General features: G+C 43.8%; 1 protein-coding gene across 3 annotated transcripts in view; it reads left to right on the forward strand.

Moving 5' to 3' along the window:
- ASAP1 (ArfGAP with SH3 domain, ankyrin repeat and PH domain 1) overlaps window positions 1-25,385 on the forward strand; it is a 352,794-nt gene that overhangs the window by 302,119 nt on the left and 25,290 nt on the right. For all 3 annotated transcript variants that reach the window (XM_087447447.1, XM_087447446.1, XM_087447448.1), the window contains 9 exons: window positions 1,215-1,378; window positions 2,997-3,130; window positions 5,017-5,108; window positions 10,501-10,687; window positions 10,935-11,020; window positions 12,131-12,246; window positions 12,402-12,469; window positions 13,496-13,603; window positions 15,720-15,948. In XM_087447447.1, the coding sequence (XP_087303573.1) occupies window positions 1,215-1,378; window positions 2,997-3,130; window positions 5,017-5,108; window positions 10,501-10,687; window positions 10,935-11,020; window positions 12,131-12,246; window positions 12,402-12,469; window positions 13,496-13,603; window positions 15,720-15,948 (1,184 nt within the window). The remainder of the gene's footprint in view (window positions 1-1,214; window positions 1,379-2,996; window positions 3,131-5,016; window positions 5,109-10,500; window positions 10,688-10,934; window positions 11,021-12,130; window positions 12,247-12,401; window positions 12,470-13,495; window positions 13,604-15,719; window positions 15,949-25,385) is intronic.

Here is a 25,385-nt window from a genome sequence, read left to right on the forward strand (position 1 = left end):
TGAGCTAACATCTGTTGCCAATTCTCCTCTTTTTGCCAAGGAAGATTGGCCCGGGGCTAGCATCTGCGCCCATCTTCCTCCACTTTATATGGGACACCACCACTGCATGGCCTGACAGGCGGTGCATCAGTCCACTCCCCAGATCCAAACCCGCAAACCCCGGGCAGCCAAAGCAGAGTGCACGAACTTAACTGCTAAACCATTGGGCCAGCCCCGAATTTGACTTTTTTTCCTCATTCATGAAAGTAGTATGAGCTGTTAATAGATTTGGAAAATTACAGCAAGGCAGTCATTGAAATCCATCTATCCATTTTCCCTACAGAAAATCACTCAGAGACAACATTTTGGTGGATTTCTTTCTAGCCTTTTTTTCCCCAAACAAAATACATAATCTGTGCATACATTTAAATTTGGGATTATGTAATATAACAATTTATTTCATATTTATTTCATAAAACATTATATTGTGAGCATTCCCTTAATGTCATCCAAAAAATAGTTGAAAACTTAAATTTTAATACCTGGCTAACTAGTCCACTTTAGTTATTTCAAACTATTAAGCCCCTCTCGTTGGGTATTTAGATGTTTTATGCATAGATTGGTAGCAAAAGGTTATTTTGTTTGACACATATTGTGGCCATACTATGTATACAGTTTAATAGCCTGCACTTTTCATTTCATGTTATAAACATCAGCATGTTTCATGTTAACATGCCTTTTTCATAAGCATAAATTTTCATAGCTGCTAATGAAATACCCCTTCATTTTCATTTTAAATGCCGCCACTGACATGGACTTCCAGAGAACAGACGCCTTTTGTAAACTCTCTTTCCTGCCTCCTACTCATTGCTCCCAGTTCTTTCTCATCCTTGCGTTGGGTTGGTCCTGCACTGGGTGCCCTGCATTCTGATGTTCCCTTTATTCTGTCCAAATGGAAACGCAAGCCCTTGTGTCTTTGTGCACATCCTGAGTTATATTGATCTTTACCTCTCTCATCTGTTCCTCTCATCTCTCTCATTCTCTCCAATGTGTTGCTTTTCATTCTTTAACTCTCTTTCCTTCAGGTTTAATTTCTTTCATCTTTCTTCACTTTATTGCTATCTGGGGGGCAGAGGTCTTTTTTGGACATTCTTGATGAGAAGAGATACTTTGCAGTAGAAGGAGAAAGCAATGGCCCTGCTCTTCTGTCTCCCGCCTCCTGTTTTTGACAACAGATGGATATCAGTGTTGACCAACAGCAAAGAAGAGGCCCTCACCATGGCCTTCCGTGGAGAGCAGAGCACGGGGGAGAACAGCTTGGAAGACCTGACAAAAGCCATTATCGAGGACGTCCAGCGGCTCCCTGGGAATGACGTCTGCTGCGATTGTGGCTCGTCAGGTATTTGCCCCCAAACTTGGGCTGGCTTCTTAAATGTCCTTTCTCTTCCTGCAGAGTATAAATGAGCTAGTTATTTACAGGCTTTGTCTTCCTATGCATATAGACACACACCCAACACATATTCCCCACTTGAGTGTTCTCACCTCTGAGCTGCTTTCACCCAGGCTCTGTGCTCTACTTGGAAAGCTCACACGTGCTCTCCCTACATGGTCACCTGCCAAAGTGCTACCTTTCCTGAAAAGTCCAGTTCAGTAGCACCATGGACAGTGTGGAGAGAGCACTGGACACAGAGTCCATCATCCTAGTTTTGAATCACCAGCCTACCACCCACAGCCTGGATGACCTCGTGCCAAGGTTTACTATTCTGATCTTTGATTTCCTCATCCTAAAAATGGGAGAATAAACCTCAGTTGTTATGAGGACTTAATAAAATGGTGTATGTGAAATAGGCTGACATGCGCTATATTACTTTCCTTTGTTTCTGCTCAGTAAAACCTCCCCAACCTCTGTATCACATTGGTGTCACCTTCCCCCAAACTTCTATTTTCAAATAGCATGTGTATTACCTAGATGTTGACAGTAGCTAACATTTATTCACTGCTTACGTTGTAATAAGCATTGTGCTAGTTGTTTTGCTTATATTAATTTATTGAATCCTCACAGAAGCTGTGTGAGCAAGATACTAATATTATCCCCATTTACAGATGAAAAAACTGGAAAATTAAGAGAGGTTAAGTGACTTGCCTAAGGTCACAAAGCTAGTGGGGTTAGAACACAGACACAAACTTGTTATTCTGAAGCATTATGATATACTTTCTTATTCTTTTAATTATGAAAATGGACTTCTCTGTACAACATTCCATAAGCACCTCAGAGAACAGCCACATGTTTTCTACTGTTTCCGTGTACGTGTGTGATCGTGACTCACACAGTGTGAAAATATGGCCGAGGAGTAGGAAATACTCAGGTATTAACCTATTGAAAAGAAGCCTGCCACAGAGAGAGAACCCTGAAGGTTTTGTAACATAGAAATATTTGTTCCCACTGTTCTGGAACTCTTGGCAGTTGTAGCACAGGCTTCGGTCTCTGAGAGAAACATTTGGTATAAAGAAATACTTGGTTCAGTATTTAAAGCTGTCTTATCACCAGGAGGTGCTATGGAGGAGCCATAACCAAGATGTTGGGTTGAAGCAAGTGGTCACGTGAGGTTAATGATGCTGCAGAACCCAGTCCCTTCGTGCTGCACTAATAGGCCCTCAACCCATCACTGTCAGGAGTCCACCAGGGAACACCTCCCTCAAGGCCTCAGGATGTTTCATGGAACTGAGAACAAAAGTCTTTCTCTCGTTTTCATAAGAATAAAGCACTTAATTTTGTTGTCAATTCAGTATTGAAAGGAAATTTTTAAAAATTTGTCTTGCTGCCCTTTGCTCTCTAATAAGCTATTAAGTTTTATAATAGTCCCTAGGCTAAACCGCAAGCATTCATTTCTTCCATTTAAATTTTTCCCTCATAATTCTTAAGAAGTTTTACTGCTACTGTTTTAGCTTCCTCTGTAGTTAGCACACTAAAATTAGATATCTTGTTTGTTTCATTGTCTTCAAAATCCTTTCCACAGAACCCACCTGGCTTTCAACCAACTTGGGTATATTGACCTGTATAGAATGTTCCGGCATCCACAGGGAAATGGGGGTTCATATTTCTCGCATTCAGTCTTTGGAACTAGACAAATTAGGAACTTCTGAACTCTTGGTAAGTAGTGACCTGTACTTTGGAAGGAAACTTTGTTTGTTGTCATGAAAATATTTAATATATTGCTTTGGGTTTTTTTGTTTCTGCTGAGTACAAAGAATTCTAATTCCTAAATTCAGTGAATTTGCGTAGATATTTAAAAAGTAAATTTTGTGGTATGTGACATTGACTATTTCTATTTCCTGTTTGAAGAACTGGTGAATCATACGTTTCTAAAATTAGTTCAACTAAACTGGCTCTTTTCTTCTAGGATGGGCTTCTTCAAAGCTGCTTTTCTCTTTCAGAATTAGTTTTTGTATGATTCACTATAATAGCAATAAAGGGAGTTAGGGTTGAACTCACATGTTCACTTTATTTAGTGGCTTATGTTATTAAAAATAATGACTAAAGAGGTTTTCTCTATTTTTACTGTTTGTAAGTTTGTAAAAGTACACATGTATTGAGGGTAGCCTCTTAGCTACTGTCATAAATGCAATCACTCCTTAACCCATAACTTCTTTAGGTAGTAAGGAAGAAAATTGTGTGAAGTTGTGGTGCTTAGGTATATAATATGGAAAAAAGTATTATAAACACTGACATGTGTTTTTCACGTAACCCCTACCCTTCCCATCACGATTCACCTAAATTGGGAGCCCTCCTCAGGTCAAAGTTAAGTTGGGCCCTGCAGTACACCAAATGAAGGAAAAGAAGGCCCTCTTGGCATCCCCCATGATGCCTTGTGATCGTGAGCCCTGTCTGGCATTATTTGAGCCCTGGTGCACGGTGAGAGAGTTTTTATATTGAGAATGAAAATGTTCGAAGTAAAATTGGGTTCCTTCTCAGACGGAAGGCTCTTCGGCAGAACCTAAGTAAGCCTGGGACTCAAAAATTTGAAAGCCTAGCTTATCACTAGCCTTGTCTGGAGAAAAATACCCAAAAGTTAGGGCAATTAGTCACCCAGCCAGCAGCCTCTGTCATCTGAGCATCCATTAAGCAATGATGGTCTGTCTTGTGTGGTGTGAGCCTCTTGATTTAGGAAGTAGGAAATTTAGAAAGTATCATACTGGTACTCGGTGCTCTAATTCACTTGAGGATGATAGAGAAAAGGCTGAGACCTAAAACCTGAAACATTCTTCTTTAGTATGGAAATGGTGTCACTCTATCTCCTTGACTCGTATTAATGAAACCCAGTTTGACAACTAGAAATAGAGTCCAAACCCTAAACACTACTGTGCAGGAAATCCAAGATTTTTCCTCCAGAGACCTAGTTGCATGAGTGTTTCTTAAACTTCACAGTGATCCCAAAATTATCTGAATAACCAAAGGCCCTTGCAGACAAAATTTCATGGAGGAGTCTTGAACCCAGAAACAAAATGCTTCCTGAGGCCTCTTCATTAGTTGCCTGTAGCATCTTAATTTGTACCAAATACAGAAGCATCCTACATTCTTTTCTGTCCAATGAAAGTAAATCTGCTTGATCTGAAAGTGAGGCATGGTGGTGGTTGAAAAGCTATTGCTGGTCATTAAGCATTTAACCTAGATTCACATGTGGAACCTGCTTTGTCTAATCTCAGATAGTTCATGTATGTGTGTAGGACCACATCCTATTCTGTTCCAGCATTTATCACACTGTATTATAAAAATTATTGGCTTTCTTATCAATGGCCATGCTAGTCTATGAGCTCCTATGGGAGGGAACATGGTTTACCCATCTCTATATTCCAGGCACTCTAAAAGTCAAGGCTTGGCGCATTGTAGATGCTCACTAAATATGTGTTGACCAGGTGAATGGATGGTTTAAGTCAAATGAAGGAAAATACATATTCAGAAGTCTCAAAAGCAAATAACAGGAAACTTTTAAACTAGTAGTAAAAAGTTTGCTATGTTCTGTTTTGTTTATGTTACAGCTGGCCAAGAATGTAGGAAACAATAGTTTTAATGATATTATGGAAGCAAATTTACCCAGCCCCTCACCAAAACCCACTCCTTCAAGTGATATGTAAGTACTAAAGAATGAATTCCTTACCATTCTGAAATTGTTCTTGTACCCTCTCAAAAAACGTCTTAGTGGTTCTAGAACTTTTTTTTCCCAAAGAAAATTCTGTTAGGAGGAAAAAGCAGAGCAAAGAAAAGTATTTTGAAATATATTTCTGGAATGCACAGATTATTTTCACTGTCACCTTCCCCTAGCAGCTGAGCACCTGCTCTGAGGAGGATAAATCTTCCTAAGGACAGTTATCTCTAAATCATGGCGTGTTGTGATAAACGAGACATACAAAAGCGATGGGAGATTCATGTCAGATTAGCAAAAATTCCGGTACCTAGCAGCCCCCTCAGCAAGACTGTAGGGAAACAGACATTCTCTCTCGTGTGTTGCTGGTGGGAGGGCAAAAGGTACACAAATTTGGGTAAATTTGCTGATAAATCCCTCATTTTTGAACTCTACTCCCTCTGGACTCTGACACCAAATAGATTTGGGCAGTGAAGAATACATAAACATATGTATTTATTTGAACTTGTGTTTGCTTGAAGAAACACTGGGAAATACACAGGAGACTAATGAAAGTGCTCACTCTGGCGTGGGCGTGAAACTCTCCATAAACACTTCTTGATATCATTTTTATTTTTGAGTCATTGAATCTTTAAACCTATTCAGAAATTTTTCCATTGAATTTACACTGAAAATTTTTTAAATGCTGCAGGTGAAGAGGGGAAAAGAGATTTAATTCTGATTTTGAGTATCAGGGAAGGCTTTGACTTGACCCCAGCCTCCGTGCTGTGGCAGCCCCTCCCTGGTGGTTCTTCAGGCACCAGATTTGCACAGCACTGAAACTCTTAGGGGACACGTTCGAGGATCGTGTTTTTTCCAATCTGAAATCATGAAATAAAATCTCCCAGAGGGCCTCTTGGCAGTTGTCTTTTCTTGAATTCAGCAAATGTCTATTGCATGTTCACTCTGTTGTTTGCATGTTTACATGTTGTGTTAGATGCTGGGGAAACAGCAAAACGCAGACTGGATGTAATCCCTGTCCTCATGATCCCTGGGGCCTAGAAAGGAAGACAGATATTAACCAAGAAAGTGGGAAGTTAATTAGTTAGTCATAGTTGTGGTAAGTGTCACAGAAGAAGAGTCGGGCATGTTGGGGGCATATGCAATACCCTCACCTGATCTGGGGGCATCTGGCTTAATGACAACATTCAGACATCGTCCTAGCACAGAAACTGCCTGAGTGTCTTTTTCACACTAATGAGCACAAATTACACTGAGAAATAAGGCTTTTCAGGAGTTAATTTGATCATAAAACGACCGTGAAGAGATGATCTGAAGTTACCTCACAAACTTGATGACAGTGTGTGCTCAAGGACACACATGGTGCAGCCTTGCTCACACCAGCATTTTTTAAATGTTTCCATGACCCAAACCTCGAAGGCATTACTTTAGGATAAATTTCATAACGGCACAGATTTTATTTCCTGTTTCTCACGTGGGAGGCAGCGTCAGGACTGCCCCTGTCAGATGCGTGGCCTCAGATGGTCATTGATCTCTGTCAGGCCTTCCCCTTCACAGAGCTCGTGACTCTCTGAATCTCTGGTGTGGTGGTGAAGGTCGTAGACTGCAGCCTGAGCACTGGAGTGCAGAGCCTGGCCCTGCCGCTGCCTAAACCATGAGATCTTGGCAGCTAACTTCAACTGCCTATGCCTCAGTTTCCTCATCTGAAAAAATGTACCAACTTCTGAGGGAGTGGGGAGGATTACAGGGGTTAAATAAAAAGTACTTTGAGCCGCCCTTGGCGTGGAGTAAGTGCTATGTATTTACTCTTACTATCACCATCGTCATCATTGTTATTAATTCTTTTATTTGGCCAGCAGCCTAGGCATGAAGTGAATCTCCTGTAACACATAATTCGATAACTCACCTATTACTAAGCCACTTCTATGTTCCAGGCACACTTTTAAGTACTAAAGATACAGTAGAGAACAAGAGACTTCCTGTCCTGCTTATGTTCTGACTGAGGAGAGGAAAATACAGAGAATGAAAAAGTAAATAATGTAATTTCACATAGTGATAAGTGTTATGAAGAGAGTATAACAGGAGAAGGAGTGGAAATGTAGGGGCATTTTCATTAGGGTGGTCAGGGAGCATCTCTGAGGACTTGACGTCTGAGTGGGGATCTAAAGGATACACAGGACGCACATGGGGGAGAGCGGGCCAGCAGATGGAACAGTGAGTGTAGGTGCCCTGAGCGGGGACAGGCTTGGTTTAATCAAGCCATCATGAGAAAGTGAGCGTGGCTGGAGCGAACCGAACTGGGAGAGTGGTGGGAGATGCCATGTGAGATGGAGATGGGACCAGGGCACATAGGGCCCTGTAGGTCCTGGAATGTTTCTGGACTTTACTCTAAGTGTGATTGGAAGGTTTTAAACAGAGGGAGTGACATGGTCTCAGTTACGTTTTAGATGGACCGTTGCAGCTCATTGGTTCTCAACCAGAGGCAGTTTTGTCCCCTGAGGACACTTGGCAATGTCTGGAGACGTTTTGTTGTCAGGACTTGGGCAGGTGCTACTGGCATCCAGTGGGTAGAGGCCAGAGATGCTGCTGATCATCCTACAATGCCTAGGACAGCCGTCCATAACAAAGAGTTATCCAGCCCCAAATGTCAATAGGGCTGAGGTTGGGAAACCCAGCTGTAGCTGATGAGTGAAGGACACACTGTCTGGGGGGCAGGTGGAAACAGAGACTGAAGAGACCCTGTTACACTAGATCCACTGAGAAATGGAGATAAACTGGACTAAGATGATAGTAGTGAAGGTGGTGAAAAGTAGTTGATACTCAATATATTTTGAAGGGAGAGCCAAATATGGGATGTGTAAGGAAATTGTGAGGATGACTCTCTAGGTTATTGGCCTGAGCATCTAGGTAAATGGCCTGTACCATTACCTGAACCAGGGTAGATGGGAAGGACCGGGTTTGGTGGGGGACAAAAGGAGAGAGTTGTCTTTCATCAGCCGTAGGACTAGAACTCTGGTGTCCAGACTTTCAGACGAGTCTATTTTCCACCCTCCCTATTGCCGCATGTCAGAAAGCCTTTAGTTGCCAGAGGGCTGTGGGCTGAGTGCCTAGAAAAAGTTGAACGTACTGAGCATGGTGAGAGCTCAGACACTTCCTACAGCCACAGACTTAGAGACCCAAGGTGGGAGGTGATCTTCAAGGTGACCCGGGGCATCTCCCCAAGTGATACCTGAGTACCCTGTGCGTTGTTTCTGCCAAATTGTTGTGTAGTGTCTGCGTGATGCTTCCAGCAACAGGAAGCCCACCTGCAGACCTTGCTGCACTCTAGCTTAATGCATGGAAATGGTGGTCACCGGTCTACCTCTCTGTAACTTTCCACCGTTGATCCTGGTTCTGCCCTCTTGGATAACACTAGAAAAGAAGCTTTGAAATGAACCCATAGCTGTGCATCACTCTTTGTTCCATACCTAAGCTCTTAGTTCCCTGAAAGGTAGTAAGTGGGGCAGGTGTGATTACTAATAGTTTACTATTAGTAAACTATTAGAAACTGAGGTGCGCCAAGAACTTGATTTACCCAGCATCACGTACATTGCAGGTGATCTCAGACAAGACATTTAATGCTCCATCTATCACACAGTAGCTGCCTTTGAAACTTTATGTAAGTCACATGCAGCAGGAGACTCAGAAGCCAGGCTAAGGCCATGCTTTCAGGTGTCTGGAAGTGTTCCAACTCGCCAGGCCATGCCATCCTAAAAGGACTTTACCTGAGCACAAAGGACACCTGTAAGAGTAAGATCTTGATTACTGAGGAGAATCTGCAAGTCACCACAGGCCATGTGCCACCACCAACCAGCTCAACTCTTCGCTGCCAAGCCAGATGAAAGAAAAAGGCGTCAGCGCAATTTTAAACAGTGCTGTCTGGCTGTGGGATGTGGGACACAGCAGCAGCTACCACAGATGGAATGGCTGTATCTGAGCAAGAAAGTTTATGTCCCTTGAGTTAGAGCCCTCTCAGAAAGAAGATTTACCTATTAGGTGCTGTGCATTCTTTAATTCAAAATATACCAATGAGTTACTGTCCCTATTTTCAGATGAAAAAAACAGAAGCTCATGAAGATTAAGTATTTTACCCAAAGTCACACAGCTGGTATGTGTGACTTATAGAAGTAGAATTTGAATCCAAAATCTATTTACTGTCTTTTTATTAATTGGCTCATGTACCAGGAAATTCAAAGGGTGAGTTCAGGTACTGCTGGATCCAGGATGTTGAACAGTATCAACAGGATACAAACAGTATCATCTGGACCTTATTTAGCTTACCCTTCTGACTCTTGTCTCTGCTTTCCTCTGAGCTGACTTCCATTTCAGCGTTTCCCCAAAGGTGGCACAGGTAACCAACCATCAGGCCACTAGGTCATATACTCACCCCTGCAGCTGGGAGGTAGTCTCAGAACCACTTGAGCTGAAGTGGAGAAGGGCTGAGTCCTCAAGAGAAGGAGAAATGCACTGTACCCACTCAGACCTCGGGCGTATTATCTTTTTTTTGTATTTAGTTTTTTATTTTTTGTGAGAAAGATCAGCCCTGAGCTAACATCCATGTCAATCCTTCTCTTTTTTTTTTTTTTGCTGAGGAACACTGGCCCTGGGCTAACATCTGTGCCCCTCTTCCTCCACTTTATATGGGACACCACCACTGCATGGTCTGACAAGCGGTGCATTGGTGCGTGCCCGGGATCCGAACCCCGGCCGCCAGCAGTGGAGTGCTCGCACTTAACCGCTACGCCTTGGGGCCGGCCCCTCGGCTGTGTTATCTGCAGCAGTCTGCTGCTCCCTGACTGAAATCTCTGTAGGAAAGACAGCTCGTCTGTATCCTTCCAGAGCTCAGTGCTTGACCTGTGGGTGTGGCTTTAAAGGACAGCCTTTCTGAGACTCGATTTTGTTACCTATTAAAATAGGGAGTTATATCAGAAGGCTAAAATCCTTTCCACAAAGCTCTGAAAACTTATAATTGGTCTTTTAGAATTGTATCGACTTTTTAGGTTTTTAAATTTCTTTATATGTAGCTGAATTTGAAGTAGTAGTAAATAGCAGATTTCTCATGCTATTCCTCAAGGCGGAAAAGAAATCTACTATTATCTGTGTGCCCGTTAATTTTGTGACTATATATTACCTGCACACACTAGTAAATATATATCAGTTTCTTCGTTTTGTCTTTATTGGAATAACTTGGCCTAAAACCTGGTTTGTTTGAATGTGGAAAAGAAGCGTACCTTAATTAAAATAACTCTTCTCAAAGAGAACTGCTTGTCAGAAAAATGTAAATCTTCCTTAGCTCTTGGAAAATAAAAATTCCTCTTCGTTTTGTTTTGCTCTGTTTTAGGACTGTGCGGAAAGAATATATCACTGCAAAGTATGTAGATCATAGATTTTCAAGGAAGACCTGCACATCTTCATCAGCTAAACTAAATGAATTGCTTGAGGCCATCAAATCCAGGGATTTACTTGCACTAATTCAAGTCTATGCAGAGGGGGTCGAGCTGATGGAACCACTGCTGGATCCCGGACAAGTAAGGCTTCACAGAAATCATAAGATTAAAAAGAATACAGAAAATCTGTTGAAAAGATGGCTCATTTTATCATAACACCACATAATGAGGCTCTAATTCGTTGAGTGACCATGTCTAACTCAGGACGATTTGAGAGTGAAAAGGGGGGCTATGAATAATTACTTTAGGGCACCTGATGTAAATGAAGCTGCTCTAGGCAAAGTTGGACCTATGATCACCCTACTTATACTTATACTATCCTTTTTAGGAGCTCGGGGAGACAGCCCTTCATCTTGCAGTGCGAACTGCCGACCAGACGTCTCTCCATTTGGTTGACTTCCTTGTACAAAACTGGTATGGTTTTTGTTTTCTATGAATGTGCCTTGTAAGTTAATACACATCAGTCCCATCAGTGGCCTGATTTACTTGCACTGATTGGGAATTGCAAAGAGCCAGAAATTATTTTAGGCTTTGCAGGCATGAGGCGTCTGTCGAAACTATTCACCTCTGCCACTGTAGTGTGAAAGTAGCCATAGACAATATGTAAATAAGTGAGCGTGGCCATGTTCCAGTAAAACTTTATTTACAAAAACAAATACAGGGCCAGATACAGCCTGTGGGCTGTAGTTTGCCACCCCCTGATCTAGATAAATGTAAAATCCTATCTGCATCCTAAACCTGCAGCATTAGGAGAGGTTGAAAGAGAGAAGCCTTAACAGCACGGGTCAACAGGATCTATGAGTTTTCATTGTTCGTAAGTTCAATAAAAGACAGCAGTGTGTGTGGCTGACTCAATAGCTAATTCAAATTTGGGACATACTATTAGCAGTATAATATTGAACACAGGAGATTTGGATTTGCTGGATTCTTTATTGGGTAGTTCTGTAAGCCACAGATGATGAGGAACTGGAGCTCAGCCAAAGGAGAAGATCAAAATAGTGAGTGAATTTGAACCCATATATGAAGAATGGTGCCTGGAAAGAAGCCAAACAGTAAATGCCTCCGCCTCTTCCTTAGAGGTAGTACAGTGTAGTGATTAAGAGCATTGGTTCCAGAGACAAACAGCCCACGTTCAAGTCCCTGCTCTGTTGTCCATATCTTAATAACCTTGAAAGCAAGCACTTGACCCACTCTGTGCCTCAGTGTTTTCATCTGTAAAATACAGGTTATAATAGAACCTACCCCAGAGGGTGGTTTGAAGATTAAATGAGCTAATACAGGTAAAAGCTAAGAAACAGTGTCTGTCCCATAGTAGGCACTCAATAAATGCTGGCTATTATTGTCATTATGTTGCTTATAAATTTAGGTGTAATGTTGGAAACATAGTTTTCTCTGCTTGTAATAAGTAGGTCTCAAATTTGACTCACCTGTTAGCATAAAAATTAGTTAATCTGTAAAATAAGTTAATCTGTAGTTTTAAGTTATAGATTGTCATTTTTTCCTAATAATATTTTAATTTTTCAGTGGGAACCTGGATAAGCAGACAGCCTTGGGAAATACGGCTCTACACTACTGTAGTGTGTATGAGAAACCTGAGTGTTTGAAGCTGCTTCTCAGGAGCAAGCCCACTGTGGATGTCGGTAAGAGTGCTGCAAAGTTTCTCTTAATAACCATAGTCGGAGCATTTGGTTGGCTAAAACTGAGATTATGTGTTACATTATGATTTGATTATTGTTCCTTGCCTTTTCAAGATATAACCCAGATAATTATGAAGTTTTATTTTCCCCTATTTTAGTTAACCAGGCTGGCGAGACTGCCCTGGACATAGCAAAAAGACTAAAAGCTACCCAGTGTGAAGATCTGGTAAGCAAAAATGGACGTGGGAGATTTATTAGACCAACTACCTTAAAATGTCATTGTCAGAAACTGAAATTTGGAGATAAAAGAAGCAGATTCATTTTTTTGAACATTGGCTAAAGAAATTTAGACAAGCACTAAGGCTACATTTGAAAAAAAATGGTAAAATGATAAATTTGTCATCCACATGTCTTTTGAGTGCGGTTCTGATGCAGGAGCTAAAAGGCCTTTGAGAGGTATTGTTACCACATGGGCTTATGGACTGACGTCCTGCTTTTTATCTGCCAGACTATTAGGCTTTCTCTGTAGCTTAACAGTAAAGAAGAATTATTTGGGAAGCCACTTCCAAAAATTTGGCAAGTAAAGTTCAGAGCATAGTGGTTTTAAAATGTGAACGCACTGCGCCCCCCACTCCCCCTTCTGTGTGCACTCACCTTTTTCATCCCCTTAGTTCTTGCTTATAACTCTGGCCTTAGCGTAGCGAGATTCTCTGAACCGCAGGAAGGGAGGAGCTAGGAGAGCCACCTTACATTCCCTGGAGTTTCTGCTAAGTGTCAGGTCTGGGTCCAGGCCCAACAGTTGTCCTTATCCTTATAAGAACCCTTTGAGGAGGCTGCAGTTATCCCTGCCCCCGTTTCTGGGTGAGAAAAGTGGGCACAGATTGGACTGGGACCATCTTGACTCCAAAGAGCTACCTCTCATACTTGACTAAGTCTGATTTCATCTTCCAGCCAGGAATTTGCCATTTTGAGGCTGACTTGAATATTAAAAACACTTTTAATTTTGGAGAGAAGTCAAGTCATCAGAATAAAGAAGGCTCTGCCTGTACTTCTTTGCAGTTCCTCTTTAGCCTGTCTTTTAGCAGCCCAGCCTGTACAATGAGTTTTGTACAATCATGCAAGTACACTGCAGTACACGGCAGCTACTGGTGATTAATTTGAAACCACGAATAAGATGGATTTGCTCAGTGTTTATATAATATTAGGGTGTTTGGCATTTAAAAAAGATGGTTCCACCCATTGTTACTTTCAGCTTTCCCAGGCTAAATCTGGAAAGTTCAATCCACATGTCCACGTAGAATATGAGTGGAATCTTCGACAGGAGGAGATGGATGAAAGCGATGATGATCTGGATGACAAAGTGAGTATAAATAATGCCTCTGAATTCCTAAGCACTTCTCCCTTTGTTCTACACTATATGGACAAGATCCATTCTTTGTGAGCTTGATTTTGGTCCTCTGACCTGATGTACTAGGGCCATTTTCTTTGCTCAATGTTTAGTCTTTGTTGGGTGCCACTAACAGCTGTATTAGGGTTCTCCAGAGAAACAGAGCCAAGAGGATGAGAGAGAGAGACAGGAATTGACTTGAAGGAAGTGGCTTGCATGATTGTGGGGGCCAGGAAGGCCAGGACCCACAGAGCAGGCTGGCAGGCTAGAAACTGCAGCAGGAGCTGACGGTGCAGTCTAGTCTGGAGGCAGAATTCCTTCTCCTTCAGGGCTCCTCAGTGTTTTGTCTTAGGCCCTTCAACTAATTGGATGAGGCCCCCCTTTATGGAAGGTAATCCCCTTTACTCAAAATCTGATTTAAATGTTAATCACATGTAAAAAATACCTTCACAGCAACATCTAGACTCGTGTTTGACCAAACACCTGGGCGCCATAGCCTAGCCAAGTTGACACATAAAATTAGCCATCAAAACAGCTAATTAATAAATAGTAAGTCATCATTTATTGAGTACTTAAATACAGCCTAAGCAGCGGAAGGCATGCCTGTGTTACCTCAGACCATCTTTACGAAAAGCCCACTATGGCATTATTATTGCCTCCATTTTACAGAAGAGAACACCGACACACAGAGATTTTGCAGCTTTTGTCTGAAGTTCCACAGCTAGTAAAGACAGTCTCGGGGTTAAACCTAGTTCTGTCTGACTCTGATAGGTAGCTCTTAACTATCTCTGAAGGTTCAGTCATGCGTTTTTCATCAGATGTGTATTGAGCACTTCCTCTGTCCCAGGCAGGATGTAAGGAGTGGTCGACGATGGGCATTACAAAGCTGTCCTAAAGGCATGCAGCACTTTGAGAGGAGGTAAATGATAATACAGTGGATACCATTATAATAAGAGTTTGGGGGAGTTCCTGAGAAGTATTCAGAGGACAGAGCAGCTGCCTCAGCCCTGGCAAGCCACGAAGACCTGATCAAGGATGTACCATTGGAGATGGGGTTCTGAGGGTAGGGAGGAGCTTGCCAGGCAAAGAAGCAGGGAGGAATGCATCCTCCCAGGGAGGGAGAGCAGCATGTGCAGAGGCCAGGGGTCGGGATGGAGCATGGAATCTGAGGAGGGTTAGAAGCACGGTGTGTGGGGTGCCGTTGCATGGGTTGGGTGGGGAGAGGCAGGAGGCTACCCTGCAGAGCCAGGCAGCCCAGATCAGAAGGGCATTGCAGGCGGAGTTTGGCCTTTTGGCTTTTATGCAAGCAGTCACAGGCCAACAGAGATTTATTGTCAGAAGAGCAATGTTTCCTACCAGCTCTGGCTGTAGGGTGGAAAATGGGCTAGAATTGAAAGAAACTGGAGTCAGGGGCTGTTCAGGAGGCCCGTGCTTCAGTGGGAGCTGGTGGGTGGCTGCTCTAGGACATTTCTGAGCTCTCCGTGCAGGACCCCGTGGCTCTAGATGACAGTGAGGTTTCTAACTTGGAAAGTTGCATGGATCATAATGCTGTCAACAGGAGTGCAAACACCAGTGATCCTTCATAGGTGGTTGGAAATGGTTGGGAATCCAAGTGTGTGGATGAATGAGGTTACTTTCTAAGAGGATGTAAAATGAGAAGAGAGGTGAGGATTGAAAACTTGGACATGAAAGAGTTGAGCAGGAAGGAAGAATGAAGGTCGTAGATTACAAATGCAGTAGGTGGAAACTGTTCGGATGTTGATGAAAGTGTCCTGCACAGGGCAGGTGTTTGTTAATTGAAGGTTAAATCTGACTGTGCCCTTATGCTTCTGAATACTGCTGATCCCTAACTGGTGTCTCCCTCTTGTGACTCTGGTAATGGTGACGTGAGAATCACAAGTGTAGTATCTGGATCCTTCACTTGTACTGTGTCGTGGCTCTTAGGCTCTCATGGTGGCTGACCTCATAAAGTGCAGAGAGCCACAGGAACCCAGATTCCCAACAAGCCCACCCCACAGAGACCTTCTGTACACCTGAAGTGTAGTCCTTGATTATTGTCTCCCCCCTACCCTGTGCTTTCATCCATCAGCCAAGCCCCATCAAGAAAGAGCGCTCACCGAGACCTCAGAGCTTCTGCCACTCCTCCAGTATCTCCCCCCAGGACAAGCTGTCACTGCCTGGATTCAGCACTCCAAGGGACAAACAGCGGCTCTCCTATGGCGCCTTCACCAACCAGATCTTCGTCTCCACAAGCACAGACTCGCCCACATCTCCAACCTCGGAGGCGCCTCCGCTGCCTCCTAGAAACGCCGGGAAAGGTACGGGCTTTGAGAAGGGCTTTGTGACTCCATCCTCAAGGCTGGTGGTGTACCCAGCTTTGACGTAAAAATTGCAAGGAGCATTTGAGTGGCAAAGTATGGAATGTGTGGTCAAGGGCAGCTTAAAATAGGGACCTTGCCATTTGCCAAGGACCGGTAGCAAGTGTTGTGGGCACTCCTCATGCATTATCTTGTATTAACCTCACACAGTCCTATGAGGTATGTGCTTTTGTGCCCATTTCACAGATGAGGAAACTGAGGCTTAAGGAGGTAGACTGACTTGCCCAAGGTCACACACTCTGTAGGTGGTAGAATTGAGATTCCATCCAAGGTCTACATAGGCTCCAAAACCTGTGCTCTTTCCTGTATAACGTGGGGTGGGATTTTAGTTCTTTGAAAAGTTACTTTTCTCTACGCTAAAATGTCTCTCTTCTGAAGGTAGTAGTAGTAATAGTGGTAGTTAATAGTTATGGAGCGCTTGTTTTATGAGAGGCCCTCAGCCCAGCACTTCCCATTTCAGGCTCACAAAATGAAGTCGGTAATACAATTGCTGGCATCACATAGCCGAGGGGACTGGTTCAGAGATGCTGAATAATTGGCCTACAGTTCCCAGCTATTTGGGATTCTGACCCAGGTCCCGTGTGACCTGAGCCCACACTCCTGTGCTCTCTGATGAGGACTGTTTTTCCATGGGACACCACCTGGGGAAGAATCTGACCCAGAGAAGGGTTATTTATGCAGTGCCTCATCAAATGCCTCCGTGGGGCTAGTGCCGCAGGCTAACAGTCCACCACCCTGTCCTGTAGCAACAAAGCGCTTCTCCTGGATCCTGAATCCACAGAGTGTGCCCTGCTCAGAAAGTCAGTGTGTTCCCACCTGCGCAGGGACAAGTCGAGGCACAGAATTGCCAGCATCAAAGGGTCACCCAGCCAGGGAGAAATGGAGAGGTACCCAGAGCTGTAGCTTTGGGTTTGGTCTCAGCCAGTAAATGTAAATGCAGGGTTCTCCCTGTGTGCTCAGCTCGTGCTAACACAGGCTTCGAGGGCCTCTCAGTGCACAATGCCGTGCCTATTTGAATCACACTGGGGCTATTTTCTGGGAAATGTGAGCTGTATTCAAAACAGTGTTTTTTCAGAGCTTATTCTCCATTGAAATAGTGTTATAAATGGGAGCTGTGTTCTTAGAGAGACCCCAAATGGCCTCATAGATCATAAAATAACAGAGAAAAGTTAAAATAAGGCTTCAGCATGAACGGTACTCATCAAAGATAACCAGTGGCCATAAGAGTAACAGCACACGTGAGCCAAAGGTTTAATTTGCAGTGTTTTTCTTACTGTTCCATACATTGTACTAGAATGCACGTAAATAAGGCATCAGAATTTTTTTTAAATTGCTGACATACCAAGTTGCAGATCTGTAATGAAGAGTACTATGTTACTGCTCACCTAGGTAATGATATTCTCCATCAGGGTGGCAATCTGATAAGAGCAGAGATTCCCTTTCTGCACCCTAAAGAGGACCGTGAGAAACCTCCAGACCAAATAAAATTATCAAAGAAGTTACTCTGAAAGGTTTCACACCCCCTAATTATGGTTACCAACATAGTAGTGATGACCTGTCTAGAGAGGCAGGGCCTGTACCTATTCAGAGAGCCTCCAGGTAATTGAGAATCATGAAAAAGGTCTACAGGAGAGAAGGACACCAGAGTCCTGGGGGCCAAGAGGGCCCCTCACCTCCCTCCTCCCCTTTGTAACTTTATCTCAAGGGAACAGAAACTCATAATATATTTTATGTCTGACTCAGTATATTTGATCTGACTCAATTCTAAGCATATCTCTTCTACCTGAATGAATTCTGATTAGCTCTTTACCAAAGGCCTGGAAGACAAAGACCAAGTTTATTTAGTGATCCAGCTGCTGAAACAAGCGCTTAGAGACTTGGCCGCAGCAACTGTGGTCAACTAAGCATAGACTAGTTACCCTCCACTCCCCAAAAAAAACCCGTAATTGGAAATAGAAATCCCTTTTTACTAAAATCAGAGTGTCCTTCCAGGCTGCTCTTAGCAAGACATCATATTCAGAGATTTGGCCCATGCTGGTGAGACACAAGGAGCACAACCTTCCCGTGACTTTCATAAGGGACGTGAAACGTGAGCTACGTCCTGTAGCTAGCCTGGCTCGTGCGCCCTCACATTTGGAAGAGTGATAATGTTTAGAATGGAGTTCTTAGAAGACATTGTTGAAGATCAGCTGATGCTCTGTGCAGAGATAATTCTCTTCTGTTTTGAAGACCTTACATTTTTTTCATTTCATTCGTTGATCTGATAGAACCATTTGCATGAAAACAAGAGTGTCTTGAATCTGCCGTTCATTTTCCACAGCAAGTAAAGCAGAGGTCTCTGCTTGCAGCAGAAGTCATTTCCACGGCTGTGGGTTTAGGAGTCTCAAGGATGATGGCTTCCAGTGAGGCAGAAAGAGACACTCATGATGAAGTCCCCGCTGATAAGAGGAATACAGAGGGGAGAAGTAGGAAGAATTATTCTGAATCCAGCTCAGGAATATTTGCAAGAAACTCCAGCTGCCCTATTTCAATGCAAGGAAGTTTGACCTAAATTGCCACCAAGCAAAGCCCCCTTGTGTTAGAGCAAAGCTCCAGTCCAGGTCGGAAGAACTCAGCAATTCAGAACCCCACCCTCACCACCCTAAGCCTTTGGCAGAAACATTTTGCTGCCTAACCCCTCTTCAGATGTGAGGTCCAGCGAGATTAAATCAAAGCTACAAATTTAAGTACACGGAAGTTCTCACTCCTGATCAGCAGCTCCCCACCACCCCCAACTTCACTATATGTTTATTAAGACTAGAAGTTCTTCAGGCTTTCCAAGACTGGTTTGTTTTTCATCTTCAAGCTAAAATTACGTTGTAGACCCTGGATTTTTTAGAGCTAGAAGGATGCTGAAGGGTGAAACCAATCTGCAACACATTGTGCAGCTCAGGAAACTGAGCCCTGGAAAGGTTAAAGAATTTACTTCTGGTCAAACAGTGGCTGAAATAGGATAGAAAATTAAAATGGGCCTTAAGATGGCAAGCCAGATCTAGTTTCTTCTTTTCCATGTTGAGGAAGACGATCCATTTCTGTCTTGCCTTCCTCAAGGAATTGCCATCAGAATCCGGTGAGACAATATATATGGAGAAAGCATTTTGTAAAATGCAAAGCCTTGAACTACTGTGAGAGACTCCTGTTAGGATTGTTAAGCTAAGACTCTATAGATGTTTCTAGAATACGGAAGAATGTAAGTGAGCAACATGATACCCGTCCCACAGAACAGGTATGTGAAACACGTATTGCTTGCTTGTGGTTTGTTTTACTCTATTTGTAAGTAATTTTAAGCTGTAGAACTGCAGTTTTCTCCCATTGTACAGTTCCATACTTCTTACAGAGTGATGACAGAACTGTACCTGACATGAGACAGTTGTGGAGATTAATGGGAAGGACAGGAAGCTTTTAGCTCAGCACCTGGCACATAGTGAGTGCCCCATGAAGGATATGCCTCTGGCATTGGGGCCGCTGCAACCCTCAACTCTAAGAGTCCTCTTGGGAGTAGGGGCCAGAGTGAGGTCGCCCAGGTCTGGTAAAGGAGCAGGTGCTCTGAATAGTGAAACCCCACACAATGTAAGCACCTTAACTCAAGAAAGGATTTGTCATGTCAGTGAATGATAAATCTGATCTCAAGAAGCTTATTTAACTTAGTTAAAAGGACTAACTTTTTCAAGCTTTTAGAAATACCAACAACTGATACATTAATTACAGTTCATTCCCATCTGCTCGTGAAATCAGTCCCTAGAAGCAGGCATCACGTAGCCCCTCTGAGTGTCGTGTGAATTCCTGTAAGTATTGACCCTGCGCTTCATGCACGTTTTTGATAATGGGGCCTCCCTCCCTCACGCAGACCCTAGCGCCGGTCTGATAAGCTGGCGGGTGATTCGTACGAGAGCACCGTGGTGCCTGGCATCCTGAAGGCCTTGTAAATGCTTGTTCACAACTGCTCGGTGTCACGGAGAATATCACGCCAGATGCAACCCTTGCCTTCAGTTTAAGTGAAGAGACTAATGCCCTCATTAATCAAAGAATATAGTCAGTCACACACTATCCAGTCCATCAAGCCAGACCACAGCCACCTGGGCAGCTGTGACACTAGACTTTCTCTTCTTCCAAGAAGCCTTCTTCCCCTTGCCCCACCCAGGAGACTGGGGTTCCTTCCCCTGTTCGTGCCAATCCTGTCCCTGCCCTGGTCTCATTTTAACACTTAGCTGATCTCGGTGTTTCAGGGTCTTCATCTGAAAATAAGGATTGGGTGTCTGCCATGCTGGTCACTGCTTAGAGGACATGGAATGGTGTCTATCAAGTGACTCGCACATAGCGAGCATTCAATAAGTGGGAGTTTGTTTGATCCTGCTGCATCTGTTCAGTTCAACAAGTCTTCTGGGCACTGGGAAGGTGCCAAAGAGTGGAGAAGGAGCACCCTCTTCGGAGCTCGCACTCCGGCCGGAGAGGAAGCCAGGAAATGTGCCATAGGGGCAGCACGGGGGGTCACGGTGGGCGCGTGAAGGAGAGGTGCTGCTCACAGGTTGAAAGAGAGGGCCAAGGAAGTCTTTGTTTCACTGTCCCCCTCCTACGAGACCAGACTTCTCAAGCACGGGGGCTGTGAGTGAGCTGTCCTGGCGTCTCTGGCGTGGAGTGGGGAGGGGGCGGCGCTCCATCCGTGCTTTGGCCCCAGTTGAATGAATGAACAACTGGCATTGGCCCCAGTTGAATGAATGAACAACAGCCGAATCAGTGAGAGCATATCCCAGAAATATGTGCCAGAGTAAGGAGGGGTCACTGATACAACTAAACTGGATGTCTGGGGCTGCAAGAAGGCAGAGGGGAGTGGAAAGGGAAGACCTCGGGACATGAAGGTGGCCTGCCATCATGAAAGTGCATTCCTGAACTATTCAGACTTGCCCTGGAAATATTTTCCTATTAGCAGCATTATTCATATATTGATGACTTCACAGTTGCCTGGATTTTTTATCTCATGGGAAGACAGCCGTTTGAGTGGCTCGATTTTAAAGCTTCCCGTGGGCTGTTGTCCTTTATTGATGTTGGATTTTTTTGTGGTTTTTTTGGCCTATTTTTATCAGTCTCCCCCAATCCTTTTTAAAGCATTACACATCTGTCACCTTGCATTGGCCACCTTGCCGGCCTAGAGGGCATCTGTGAGTTTTGCCCTCAGCAGTGGCATTGGCCCCAGCTCGCTAGCTACGTCACCCGACCGCCAGGCTGTGGAAGGGGAAGCCGGGGAAATCCTTGTGCTTCTTGTGGGCAGGAATGTCTGAGTCATTGTGAAAGAACCAACCCTGAGCCCCTTGAATCCCAGTACTTTTCTCTTAATTATCAGTGTCCTGGAAGGAGTTTGGAGGACAAATGAATAGCTGATGCTGTGTTCTGTGTGTAGCACGGTGTCATTCACGGTGTCACACTGCCGTGTTGGAATCCTGACCGGCTCTGCTGCTGACTTAGTGTGCCTGCACCCTCCCCTCCACTTCGCTGTGCCTCTGTTTCCCCGTCTGAGCATGGAGACAATAATAGCTTCTTCCTTCTATACACACAGTTGTTCTCTAAATAAATATATTGTGTCTTTGTCTGCTTTTTAAAGTAACAGACTTCACTCTTAAGCTCTATACTGTGAAAAGCAATAGGAAATGATAAAATTTTCATTTGTATTGTCCTGAGTTGTATAAATATAACTTACGTCATTAATACTTATATATGGCATGTTAGAATATGTAAATTATACTTCTGCAGACAATTTTTTTCAAAAATTGTCAGGATAATTTTTAAAGCCATCTTCTGGGTCTTGTTTTTTCTTTGAAATTTCAAAGATGTATTTTTGTTTGGTCTCCCAGCATAGAAGACCTCTGGGTTTTCTGTTTTACTGAAAACCAAAGGTACAAGGATATTGAAAAAAGAATCCTCCTGACTTACACCATGAATTACTGCCATAGGCTTATATTGAGTGCCCAGAATGTGCCAGGCTCAGAGAGATGTAAAGACAATATGGATCTTGCCCTAAGGAAGCTTACAGCCTGGGAAAGTACAGCTCTAACACAAGGTGGAGAATGTTTAGTCCCTTAAGCCTTGTGGAAATTCAGAGATAGAAGGAGTTGCTCCGGGGCAAAGGGGATGGATTAGAGAAGGCTTCTGGATGAGGTTACATTTGAGCAGACCCTTCACAGATGCAGAGGTGAGGAGGAACACAGTTAAGTCTCTGAATGTTCCAACCAGGTGGACGTAGTGCCATTCACAGGTGAAGCAGAGCACTGTCAGGGCCAAGAGCCTGGCCTCGAGTCACACGGAGCCCGAGTCACTGGCTGTGACTGGCCAGTGACTCCTCTCTTCAACTCTCTGAACCTTGGGTCTCTTTACGCTTAAAATAGGTGGTCGTGATAACAAAACTGCTTTATAAGGTAAGTTCTAGATAATGTGTATTAAACTCCTGAGCGTTAGGTCAGGCACACCGCACTCAGTAAATGGTAGCTCTGGAGAATTTAGGAAGTGGAGAAGATTTGAAAAGCGTGCTGATGGTGATTTATGAATGGATTTTTTTATATGTATGTGTTTAGGTGTAGGTGAATGATTTTTCAGAAGGACAGTTTTTCTAGGCTTAAAATGAATAGATTTCCTTGTTGTTGAAGATAGAGTCGTATCTGGTGAGATTTTATTCAAACCCTCTCTGTAGTCTATGAATACGTTGTTTTTCCATACAGGAGCTTTAGTGAGCAGAGGAAACGTCAGTTCCCGGGAGGGTCTCAGGAGAGAGCCGCAGCCTTCAAGGAATGTAGAACAAGGGCTTTGGCCTGCAGGCTGCCAGTCGCCTGCCAGAGAGAGCACAGCGGCTTCGGAGATGCACAGTGTCATCATGTGCGTGAGCTTCCTGAGCGCTGGCCATGTGCTGGGCATGCTTCTGAGGTGTAGACCTCAGTTAGAGGCCTCCCCGAGCTGATGACATTGAGGTGCTCGTGGCAGCACAGCTCAGGGGGGTTCAGCAGGGACATTAGAGTTGAAGGCACGGCAGAATGTGCAAATGGAGTGACCAAGAGGCTGTTGGAGATGCAGGGCAACCACCCAGGCATGTGACCCCTCAGGAAGAGCTGGGGTGCTCTCTGTCTCCTCTTAGAAGACCTTCTAATAACTTAACTAACCTCAGAGTTATTCATAGCAGCTGTGGAAGACTAGACTGATATTTTTAAGAAAAAGAATTAGAAGATAATTTGACATAATAGCCAGTGTTAGTGGCAAATGAGGGTTGGGGCGTTTTCTCCTTGCCTGCACAGGCCCTGGCAGAGTGAAGGGGAGCACATTGGCTGTCCCAGTCTCCCCCACACCTATTAATCTTGCCTCTCATTCCTTTTTGAGTTTGTTTGATGCTGTGTTTATTCTTTTTTATTTTGTTTTGTTTTAGCTTTCTTTATCCTGCCAGAATTGCTTCTTTCCTGACTGAGCTGATACTCAGGTGTATTTGCATAAAACATCCCCTTTAGTGCTTCGAGACCAGTTATTCATTTTGGAAGTCTTCTGAGCTCTTTAAATCCTAAAAAATTTTAAGTCTGCTTTTCTGGGGTCTATGTAATGTAGTGTTTTTCAGCCTTTTTTAACTCATGCCCTACCTGGCAAGAAAATTTTGTGGTATCTTCCTTTCTGTAGCTTCTATTACAAAACAATAGATGGGTCTGTGTGCGTGTTTTCTATGAAATTAGATTATAGTATTGACTATTCCTTTTCAGACTTAGCACTGTCCCTCCCTATTTCCCCTTCGCCCTGGTTTTTGATCAGTCACCCTCAGTGAGACATACTGTCTTCCTTAAGAATCACGAGCCTTGGGCCGGCCCCATGGCTTAGCGGTTAGGTGTGCGCGCTTCACTGCTGGCGGCCCAGGTTCGGATCCAGGGCACGCACCGACGCAGCACTTCTCCGGCCATGCTGAGGCCGTGTCCCACGTACAGTAACTAGAAGGATGTGCAACCATGACGTACAACTATCTACTGGGGCTTTGCGGGGAAAAAAAGGAAGAGGAGGATTGGCAATAGATGTTAGCTCAGAGCCGGTCTTCCTCAGCAAAAAGAGGAGGATTAGCGTGGATGTTAGCTCAGGGCTGATCTTCCTCACAAAAAAAAAAAAAATGAATCACAAGCCTTAAAACGATAGAAGTAGCAATTTGTACATCCATTTATTCAATACTATGTTACTAAATTCAACTTACTATACCCTAGGCCAGAGACAAGCCTCGCCCTAATAGAACCTGCAGCCTGGTGGGGGAGATGGGCAAGAAGCAAGTAAACAAAGACAAATAATTACAGGTTGTAACAAGTGATATGAAGAAAGTGAGACAAGTCTGTGATGACATGTGGAACATTAATCCCTTCATTTTTGAAATGATGATTCAGGAGGCTTGATTTTGCTTGGTCTGTGGTTACAGGACGACTCTGTTCTGATCGCTCCTGAAATCACATACACATATAGCTTTGCCCAGAGACATGGCACCATTGGCATTTTGTCTCGGGCAGTTTTTGTTTCCAGGCAGGGTTTGGAACTTGATTGAATGACCTTTCAGATGCAGTGCATCAGAAAGTCCCTAGATGGCGATAAAGATGCAGTCGCTGGAGAATCTCCTCATTGTCTGTTATCTATTCTCCATTTATTTCCAAGAGGAAAGTCACACTTCCTAATACTAAGCATCTGTTGTTGTTGCTGTTGTTTTCCTCGTGTGCCCGGCACAGGAAATGCTGCCGTGGCACTCAGGAACAGCAGAGTTGAGGGGTACGTGCCTCGCCACTCCCAGCTCCGCCCCCCCGTGGCCCTGTAACCTTGGTCACACTGGGTCTCTGCTTTCCCGGCTGCAAAATGGGGACTAATACCCGACCCACTTGCCTCACGGGGTTTATGAATATCAAGGGGGATACGATATACGAGCACATTTTTGAAAACTACGAAGCATTATACAAATGCTGTAATAACAAGGACTTCGTTACAAAAATAAAGTAGTTTCTGAAACCGCAGTGACTGGTGCCATAATTAGGCGTTGATTTGGGGTAACGGTAAGGCTTCCGTCGTGTATCACATCAGAAAGACTGAGAATAAATTAGACATCTAGGGCCATTTAATCCTAAAGCAGATGATCATTTTACTGAGATTAACAGGATTTACTTCCAAGATGAGAATGTGTTTGAGAAACAGTGGTTTAAGTCAATGTTGGCACTGACCAGTAATTGGTAATGGGAACTGTCAAATTTGACCCAGGAAGGAGGCCAGCAGTAAGGAAGCTTTACTTTTAACACGCAGAATGTAAAAAGCTCTTTTGGAGCCTTTCTGGATCGCCACGTATCTACCATCCTGTGTTA

Source organism: Ceratotherium simum, chromosome 23 (genome assembly GCF_057802395.1).
Source record: "Ceratotherium simum simum isolate JZ-2026a chromosome 23, ASM5780239v1, whole genome shotgun sequence".
In the NCBI taxonomy this organism is placed as follows: Eukaryota; Metazoa; Chordata; class Mammalia; order Perissodactyla; family Rhinocerotidae; genus Ceratotherium; species Ceratotherium simum.